General features: G+C 42.7%; 1 protein-coding gene across 1 annotated transcript in view; it reads right to left on the reverse strand.

Annotated features, from left to right (window-relative positions):
• The window catches only part of LRP1B (LDL receptor related protein 1B), a 632,825-nt gene extending 622,213 nt beyond the window's left edge, over positions 1 to 10,612 (reverse strand). Inside the window, exon 1 of the mRNA XM_053947419.1 lies at positions 10,434 to 10,612. Within this exon, the coding sequence (XP_053803394.1) occupies positions 10,434 to 10,515 (82 nt within the window). The 5' untranslated portion in view covers positions 10,516 to 10,612. The remainder of the gene's footprint in view (positions 1 to 10,433) is intronic.
• Positions 10,613 to 10,662: the final 50 nt, after the last annotated feature.

A 10,662-nucleotide genomic window follows, 5' to 3' on the forward strand; every position in this document is an offset into this window, starting at 1 on the left:
ACAGCATTTGACAGACACCTGTACCATCAACAGCTGTGACTCTCCAATGAGCTCAGCAGCACCTGGGCTCCTGAAGCCGTAAGGGAATTTCCCAGACATGAGATTTTGTAAATTTGATAGGGAAGAAAAAAAAGGAAAAAAGAGAGGGATATCCTACTCAAGATGAAACCAGGATTTGTGAGGTGAAATCAGATGCAAACCAGTGGGAGTCACAACTCTGCTGGCCCACGAGCAAAAAAACACATGGCCAGCTTATGCTTATGCTTTTTTGTGTCCCATGATACACAATCCAAGATTTCCACTCAGGTGGGGCAACTTTTCCACACAACAGAAAACAGGATACTGAATTAAATGGAACAAAGATTTTTTTTTTTTAATACTAGTGAGGGGAAATTACTTGTGCGCATGCATAACCAGACAGTGATAAGCAGTTCAAGATGACCACCCTCAGCAGACAAGTCTTCCGTCCCCAAAAAACAGCAGAAGAATCATCAGCTGGCTTCAGCACAAGCACTCTGCTGTGTTAATTTACTCCTAGTACCACACCAAGGACATGCTGTGCTATCTTTAGAAAAAACTGGCTACTGTGGGGCGAAGCAGACTGTTGATATATTACGCTCTGACATTTTTCATTAAGATATATAAACTTGTGGAAGACACACTCTTGAATTTGCATATTTGCATCATGCTTTTCATAGACACGTAAACAGCCTTTAATGCACTTCAATTTCTTTGAGCTGCTGGATTAGCAAAAGGGATGCAGTGGAAGGATACGAGTTGTGCCACACCTACCGCATCTCAGCACTCATTTTATGCAAATGCTTTTAGTTACGCTCCTAAGGCTCACAGCCACTTATGAAAATTTCCTGAATTTTCAAGTCTTTTGCTGGGAAGTCTTCAGAGCAGCAGTCAACAGCAGAATGACAATCATGGGCAATCACTGAGAGTTTAGTTATGTTACAACTTTTTGTGAGGCACTTCTGACTCAGTGTGATGCCGTTGTGGGAAGACAGGCCACCAATTAATGTAAATCAGCCTGGTTTCATCAAGGAGCATTTAACAATTCTAACTGACATAAAATCATATCATGGTTCATATACTCATTACTGAACACCACTAATTGGTGTGGGGAGTTATGCTGTTCTCAGAAAAAAATATGGAACTTATGAATTGTTCCGAGAATATTCCACAGCAAAGGTAGCAATAGCATTAGAAACACAAGCAGGCTTTATACACTTGAATGTGCTTCAAATAGGCTTTAAATACTCAGCTTCACAGTTTGTATCAGAGCCGTATTTCAGAATTTTGTCATCATCTGTTGACAACCATCTGCTTCAAACTTCTTACCGCCCTAAGAGTGGCCAAAATTGGATACTGACAGAGAGAATTTCTGCACAGAAAGCAAACGATTCACAGACAAAATAAGTGTCAAAGGCTGGAGACCTGGACACACAGGCCCAGAAATCTGAGGTAAATAAGAAAATTATAGAAATTTAGATCTGACACTCTCCTGCAATGCTACTGCAGATGCAGTTCGCAGGTCTCTGAAAATGCAGAAGTAGCAGATTAGCTGACACCAATTCTCCAGAGGAGTATAATCTACAGAATAAATAGGTAATATTGTGTACTGTCAACTCTGCTCAACTCACAGCCACTGGAAACCCAGAGAAAGAAATGTAACACAGCAAGTGCAAGCTGAAGAATTCATTCAGGTGGGTCTGTACACACACACTGACCTGAATAGCTTGCTCCAGTTTGAAGAAATGTGATAATGGGCCACTTGGGTCAGGGCATCAGACTCTATCTGCTGAAAAAAAAGCCCTGGTACTCCTGGCTTTGCTGCACTCAGCACAGCACCTCTCATGTCTCCCCCTCTACAGCCAAGGTTCTATATACATATGTATATATGTGCAATATATTCTCACAGCAGTGGTTTACAGCAGCCCTACAGCATCACCTGCTCAGGTGAGCCTCCAAAACATCTATTTGATCCAACACAGAACAGCTTTGTTTCCAAAGGCATACCAGCAACTCAACCCACAAGCTGTAGGCCTGGGACAGTGCTTAAATTTTCACACTTTTACAATCCAGACCTTCTTCATCTCCCTTGCACAGGGTTCAGTGTTGCAGCCTCAAGAGTTTTGCCTATGACTCCTTACTGTAAGATAACACTATGGAGAAACCATTTGCTGCTCACCATTCTTTCTGCTATCTAAATATAAAAATAAAACACTTGGCTTAGGACTTGGGCCCAAGAAGAACAAATTCCATTTTACAGCTTTCCTCCACTACTTGTACTCTTAAACTCCCACTGCCTGCAAACATCCCTCAGAAAAATCAACTTCAATAGTTTCACAAAATAAACCTATTTTAAACCAAGTGTTTCTGGTGAATTTGGAAGGCAGGCCAGTTTCCCTCCAGGAGATATATGACTATCAGCACTGGAGAACACACAGGCTTGACCTACCCCTCATTATACTTTACTAAATACTGCTGGAAAAACAGCTGCTTTAGGACAGGTTCCAAAAGAAGGTCAAGTGTGCTCATCCTTGGATAAATCTACAAAGATTCATAGGGAACTGATGTTCAGAGTGAGAAGGTGCCACCTTTATAATCCTTCCACATCTCCAAAGCCAATATACATTTTTTTATGAAGAAAAGGGTAGTGCATCATGTAGAAGACCAGCAGATCCTTCTGTATAGCAAAAAACTAGGTTTAACCGACCCAATGACTTGCAAGTAGCAGACCATACACATCTTAGCATATTGAGCTGTCTGGAATTTTCTCAGGTTTTCTGACCTCACAGGAAGGCAGTTTCCTTGCAAAACCAGATGTTTTTACATGAAAAAATATCAAATTATCTTTATTAAAATAACTTATAATTCCTTTTCTAGAGGATTATTACAAATTCTGAAATGGGAAGTAATCATGTGTTTGATGCACATAATATAAAATTAGATAAGAGAAATATAAACATAGGTTCAGTTTAAGAAACCCAACAAAATTGAACCAACTATTGGAATAGAAATATTTCAAGAAATAGGTATTTCTTGCATAAAAGTCATAGGGCAATACACACAGCATAATTTAATTAGAGGTCCTCTAATAAAGAATTTTCAGTGAAATTTTAATAAAAATATTTCAAAGTTCCTTTACACTTAGATGAAATCTGATTCTGGTACATCTAGGACAAAAGAAAGGATCCATTGACTTCAGTGGTCTTGATGAAGGTCTGAAATCTATTTGTTTACAAAACATGAAAAATGTTTTGCTCCAGAGAAGAAAAAGTCTCATTGGCAAATGACACGCTTTGATTTCCTAAGCACACAGCTTTACACAAATATCAATATACTTTGGGTAAATCAGTGTGTGTTTGCATATGCAAAAGAGCATCCAACCAGCAATGAACTTACTTTGCTCTCTCCTCTTTTATCTTCCCTGTATTTGCAAGCCAAAACAGGCAGGTGTTTTACGGAAACCTACCTATCATGTAGAAAATTGGTGTAATTTTTTGTGATCTTCTGGCATTAGTGTAACTTTTTCAAACTTGCATTTTTTGACTACACAACACTACAGCATTTCCCAAAAAAAAAAAATACAGACTAAGAGGGATGTATCAGAAATGTTGTTTTTTGGTACTTCCAGTGCCTTAGAGTTATTCAGAACTTTGCTTGAGGAAAAAATACTTTCCTGCATGTTAAGGGAGGTGGAGACCCAAGTGTTCTACACTATATCACAGCCTCTGAGAAGATTATAAACAGCAGCCTAAACTATTTGACAATATGAAAATTGTATTTTAAAAAGTATCATTGACAAGATATTTTTGTTAGTTTCCAGGCAGGTAAATTACAATCACAAAGCTTTATAAGAAAGCCACATGGGAATTTTTGTGGGAGCATGTCCATGTGTTCACAGAACAATCTCCTAGACAGAGCACCTCACATCAAAACACTGCATTTGCAGAGCAGTGCATCAGCATTTGTCTTGTTTGCACACGGCCCATCCCCAGCCCAAAATACCACTGCAAAAATCAAAACTGCATCTTTCCATTCTCTCTGTTCATTCAAGGAAAACCAAGAGTGACTCTTATGAACTGCTGTTAAAAACAGAGTTCTACAATAGTGAAAACTTTGAGGAATTATAGATATTATTTTGAAGGCTTAGATTGGTTTCTAGCACTTATTCTACTGCACTTGAAGTGTAAGTCATTCAAGAGTGCCATGTCCAAAATTACCAAGGGATGTCCTACAGACAACCAGGCAATAGATAGCCCAAAATACATGGGTATTTCCAAGAAAAGGAAATAGGTACATCCTTGTTTCTGAAGAGAAGCTGAGTTTCAGCTGTCTGGCTCCTCTGGAAGGCCTCATCACTCAGCAGGAAGCAGCAGGAGAGGTGTTTAGGAGCATCAGGCGGGTTGGGAAGAGCATTTCAGGATGCAACGTACCATATCTAGAACTCGTTATGCTGTAATCTGTTTTTCTGCCTCAGAGAACTAGGCTGTATTTCCAACTGCATGGAAATAAAAATCTCCAGGCGCACCTCACTTCCAGACTGGCATTACATCATCTCTAAAAAGCCCTATTACTTAGCAGCACACTCTGCATATTGCAGTGTTTTGTTATTAATACACCATTGCAATTTATAGCAAAATGGTCAATAAAAATGCGGTTTCTGAAGAAACAAACAGCCTTCTCTCCAGCATGCAGCCCTACCCTCAGACTGCCAGGGTTCATAACCACCACACACAGAGCCCAACCCCAATTCTGGATTTACATAGTGCTTGAGAAGCAATGACATATACAACAAAATATAATGGGCTCACATAACACTTCCCAGGTACAGAGAAAAATCTTACTCCTGCTATGTGGATCTTGCAAATTAAATCAGATTAATAACATGGTGAACATATTACTGGCAAAAGCATGTGTTTATCTCTAATGATCCTTCCCAGTTGCCATTAAATCTAATTAAAAGGCACTGAGTGAGTTTTATTAGAATTCCATTACTGAGGTCCAATCCTGCTCTCACACAGCCCAGTACCCATGGGAAAATGCCCTTCGCTCCTGCAGAGGCTCCTGAGCATCCTCACCAAAGGAATCCTGGCAGCAGGACCACAGCTGGGCTGGGCAGCTGATTCTACAGCAACGAGCCCTGGTTATTTCACTTTACCAACTGCTTAAAAATGAAGATTTTATCACTTTACAGCACTATGTTTTGGTACATCTTGGGAATTTGTCCCATTATGGTCAACAACTGGCTAGCTAGCTGGGATAAGTTTACAAATATTTTCATCTCTTCGACAGAGATAATTTAAGGGGGAAAAAATTCAACTTGTTCAATTAAAAAGCAAACTAGTGGGTTGGACAGAAGGTGCAAAGTCATTATTTGAGTAATTATATTTTTAAAGAAACCCAATTAGTTCCTAATTGCACTTAGAAATTTAAGACCTAGTTCTCCAATGTCTACACTTAGCCCAAACTGACATTAAATACAGATTCAATAGTCTGTATGACTCGCTTAGAAGTAGCCAAGTTCTGCTATTTTCATCTTCACTGTTCATCATTAAGAATGTTTTGAGGAAGTGCAATTAAAATGAGTTCTCTAAGCAAATTTTTTTTTAATTGCATTTGAAGAACAAGACTATTAAACGACAGATTAATGCATAAAAGCTAAGAAAAAAGCAACAGCATGCTGGGATTCCAAATATGCTACTGTAACAAAACCAATGTTCTATTATCTAAATTGCCAGCCTTTCTAGAGATAGCCATAATTATAAATTCACAAGTTACAATTTCGTAAGTCCTTAGAGCCACTGCAAAATGGAGAAACCAAATTTCTTCAGCTGCAAATAACCAGTAAAGGACCTGTAAGAAGGTGCTGGAGGAACACTCGCTTCCAACCTGCAGACTGAAGTCAATGTGAGTTTTGCCATGTTAAATGCAGAAAGACTGGGGTCCATATGAACCTCAAAGGTATGGCATATACTCAGATTTACATAGCAGCCATCATGCAGCTCTTCAAAGGAAGCACTGTGGCAAGTGAGAGCTTCTCTCCAAGCCTTTGGAGGACAGCTCCTTCAACCTGCCACAGCTCCAGCAGAACTGCTGTGATAAATTAGTAAAAGGCTTGCTGCAGAACAAGTTTACACATAGTCTTTTCACATCAAACACCTAGTTTTGAACTTTGAAATGCAGCTTAGCCTTTAAATAGTTAGTGTGTTTCTACCACTTTCTTTTTACTAAACTACAGCTCTCAGAAACAACTGAACTTAAAAGAACAACCCAGGTAAGAGAGAATGTGCAGGTCAGTTCACAGAAACCCACACACAGAGCTCAGGCTCCAGGAGTGTCAGGGGTTTGTGTGTGCACTCACACACTCAGCTGAGGGCAGACACACAGCACTGAGTGCCTCCAAAACCAGCCAGCCACCGAAACTGCGCTTGTGGACATCTCCCACCATTTCTGACTTTAATTAACCCTTATCACACATCATGCAAAGAACTGTCCCAAATTCCTTGATGTATTTTCACCCTCCTCTCTAATGATAGGCACGTTCTTAAGTAATGTTTTTTTTAGGGTAAATAAATAAACAGCAAAGTCACTATGACATTGGAAGCATCTCTTTTGCACATAAGATACTAATATTTATTATCTATGTTCAAAGCATAACTAAGTTAACTATTGGAACATCTACCTCTGTAGTACAGCACAGAAACAGCTTTTGTAGGTTTTTTCAAGAACACTTTCCAACAGATGGCCAAGCTGGAGCTCAGTCTGGTGAAGTACAGCAGTGCTGGTACACCCAGTTTCCAGCATTAAGCTGCTAATAATGACAAAGTTGTATTGTAAAGGCTCCCGGTGCAGAGTCACCTGCTGTGGCACCTTACCAGGGAATGAGGGCCATCAGCAATCGTACCAAGAAGACAAATTTATTTTGCCTGGTTTGTGTTTCTGCCACAGGGTAAGAAATCCAAACTCTCACCGGCCTAACCTTAAGCCTGAAAATTCCATTTCAAAGTAATTTGCTTCCAGATTTCACTTAAATACGGTCAAAAGGACACTGTGAGAACAATAAATTCCCTGTTAAGTGGGATAAAGACAGAAGTTTTAGAAGTGGTTTTGGGACTGCAGAAAGGAATAAAATTCATGGAGATTTCTCATTTCTCCAAAAAAACAGTTTTCAAATTAGAAAACAAAAAAAAATTAAAAAATAAGGTGTGATATACCATTACTCATGAACTTGAGTTTTAACTTATGTGACAACATTTTCGCATGCCATATAAAGTCTCCCTTTGCAGGAGCATCTCTTATCTGTAAGACTTTGCTGAGAAGCTGTTTCACCATGCCAGCGCCTGCCTGAGAGCTCCAAAACACTAAAACTACACATGAAAGAATGGGAGAAGTCAGTGGCTCAGTGCTGCTGACAGCAGTGACGTGCCACCAAAACCCAGCACAAACAAGCCTCAGCACAGACAGCAAGTCGATTAATAACGAGCAATGCAACTCATTAATACTGGTGTGGATACACATCTCACTGACAACACCGAGATTATCCAGTCAAGCTCCCATTATCCGGGGCATCTCTGCAATTTGGATCACCCCTAGGTAATCACTCCAATTAGTGCAGTGGATCCATGTCATGATCACAGCAGCAGACACAAAAATCAAGGATGACAAAAAAGGGTGGAGGAGCCCAGGCAGGGAGCAGGGTGAAGCTCCAAGGCTGTGGGAAGTAAACGCCCACCAGAACCACAGACACCGATGGGACCTGTGAAGTTCCCTTGAGCGTCTGTAGGGAGAGCAGGTAACAAATGTTGCCTTCTCAGCTTCTCAAACTGCTTGCAAGGTTTTTCTCAGGTTCCATAAATTCATTTGTTGCAGCTATACTATGAAGTAGTTGCAAGTGTCACAAGGAATCTGAGTCCATCCATTTCCCTGTGAAGATCTGACTGAAGCAGAAGGAAAGGAAATCATCTCTTTGTGGCTTCAGTGGCACAACCTCAGCTGCAGCAGGACTTGGCCCTTATCCTACCACACTCTCCTGGCTGGATTCCCTTCTGCTCACTTCCCTTTTTCATCTCATTTCTACCTCCCCTCCTCCATATCATTTTCTCTTCACAATGTTTTTATGTATATGAAGTTAGAGGAGCTGTAACCTGGCTGAGGACAGACCTGATAAGACGGAAAAGAATTTAATTGTATTTCAAGAGAAAAGGGCTTAGATAATTCAAACTTTGATGGGGCTCCCCCCCCACCTCTTTTTTTCCTACTGATGTTGCCCACTGATCTAAGAGAAAGTGTTACCTCTCCCTACAGCACCTCACTAGTATGTTATATTACCATGGCTACCACAACACTGCTATTAACACAACCCATGACATTTTCCCAATTCTCTTATTACCTATGGCCAGGCTCAGTGCATTCCAAATTTCAGTGCCTTTTACATACAGTAAGCTTAACATGCTCCAGTGACTCAGAATTTCCTCCTGTAAAGGAAAATCATCCTGGTATGGTCAATAATTTTTGTACTGTATCATAAAGTTTATCTGATGTGCAAATGTAATTCCCTTTCTGGATGCCTCATCCTGAATCTTTTTTAGGTTGAAACCACTTGACATTTTTTGTGAAACAAAATGCCTTTTAAGTCATAATTTGTGCAGTGCTCAGTTTTGATAAGACATGACATTATGATATGATGAGTTAGTTGATTCTAAGTAAATTTGATTTATCCCACTTTTGGGGCTGGTATGATTTACAAGGATGCTGCCTTTTAAGATAGGATTGATTTTAATATAAGGTGGCAGCACCTTTTTTTTTTTTTTTATTTTCAGGGCAAGGTAACTATAAAAATGTTAAAAAAAGGTAAAATTAAACAAAATTTAAACACCAGAAATTAATATTCATGCATAATTGGCACTTGTTTACCGCTATGAAGGAATACAGAGTGACAAATCAGTTTCCAAAACAATTCCACAAAATGTTTGGAAGTTTGATTTTTATTCAAAAAATCAGATGCAAGCTACAGTTGCTGAAATCTAATCTGACCATTCTGTGAATACCATGGAAAGTTCTTGAAATATTTTCCATCAAACAAGCACTACCACGACCACAAATCTTTGTGAACCAAAGCAAAAGCATATGTACCCTCCATAAAACTGAAAAGATTTCCTCTCTGGCTGTTCAAGTGCCTTTCTACGGAACACTATCCTCATTTCCTCGCAGTATCCCTGCACCTTGTGATGCAGTGTTTGAAACATGCAAGTTTGCGATGCTGCAGCAATACTTTCCTCGTTGATAGGTAGTTATTTCTCATTTTCGCAGCATGAATCACCTATGTAATTCTGATGGCTACGTGGGAAAGGGACAGGAGAGCTTTGGTAGTTCGACTGAAGCAGAAATCTGTATCCCAGACCGACTGTGCAGAGGTATCCGCACTCACCCGAACGAGTTGTAAGCAGTTAGTAAACAATTTAGTAGGTAATGTGTACGTGATGGAGAGGGTGTCTAACAGTGAGAATTCAAGGCTTTAGAGAGTTACATTTCTACTGAAATCTAACTAAACCCTCGCAGACTGCGAACACCGCCCAGGGCACCTCATTCATGAGATCACGCAGTTTGGGAGCGGAAGGGCTACGACAAGCCGACAGACAATTTTCTGGTGAGCGGGGTTTTCGACAGCAGTAAGAAAACCTGAGTCAGAGCAGCACACCGCCGTTCCCGCACCTGAGCCACACAGAAGGCGGACTTGGGCTATACTTAGAAAATATCCAATTCAAACATCTCGCAGGAAAATGAGAGCGCTCTGGTGACTGTGCAATAAGCGACACGAAACCCAGAGCCCCGCTACGGCGGGGGAACCGCAACCCTCTTGGATCAGGGACTTCTCTGAGCAGAACAGAGTTGGAAGTTCCGTGATCGCCCACCCCGCGGCTGCGGGACCCCGAGCCCCCGTGCCCAAATCCAAGTTCGGGCACTGAGCGAGCGGCACCTCGAGCAAATTGAAGAGGGAACTTTTGGAAGGTGGTGGGAAGCGGAGGGCGCTCGCCGTTCCTGCGGCACATCTCCGCCGGCCGCAGGGCTGGCTCGGGGAGCCGCGGCCGGGACCGAGGGGGGGTCGCCGGTAGCAGCGGCTCTTCCCCCTCCGTGGCAGATCGCACCCCGTGGTTCGTGCCCGGCGAGGCCATCGGGACCAGTGGGGACATCATCCCGCTCCTCGCCCCCGTGTATTCGCCGCCGCCAAGGTTCGCCCCCAAGCCAGCGCAGCGCGCCCGCAATCCAGGCGTGCGGGAGCGCGGTGATGGAGCGCGGTGATGGAGCGCAGTGAGGGGTGCGCTCCGCGACCGCGCCCGTCCGCGCAAGGGAGCAAAACTTCCCGAGCAGAAGCGACGGGAAGTTCCGCGGCTCCGCACCCCGCCACGGACGCGCCTTACCTCCGCGGGCTGCCGCTGCCAGCGCCTCGGCGACGGGCGGTAATCCCCAGAGCGTCGCCAGGGCCAGGAGGAGCGCGGACATCGCGGCGGGCGTGCGGGAGAAGAGGCAGGAGCCGAGCCTGTCGGCCGCGGGTGCGGAGCGGCAGAGCCTGCGCGGGAGGAGGCGCGGCGGCACCGCCGGCACTTTGCGGAGCGCGGAGCGCGGCTGGGCTCGCCGCACGCAGCGAGC

The sequence above is a fragment of the Vidua chalybeata genome, chromosome 7, assembly GCF_026979565.1.
Source record: "Vidua chalybeata isolate OUT-0048 chromosome 7, bVidCha1 merged haplotype, whole genome shotgun sequence".
Lineage (NCBI taxonomy): Eukaryota > Metazoa > Chordata > Aves > Passeriformes > Viduidae > Vidua > Vidua chalybeata.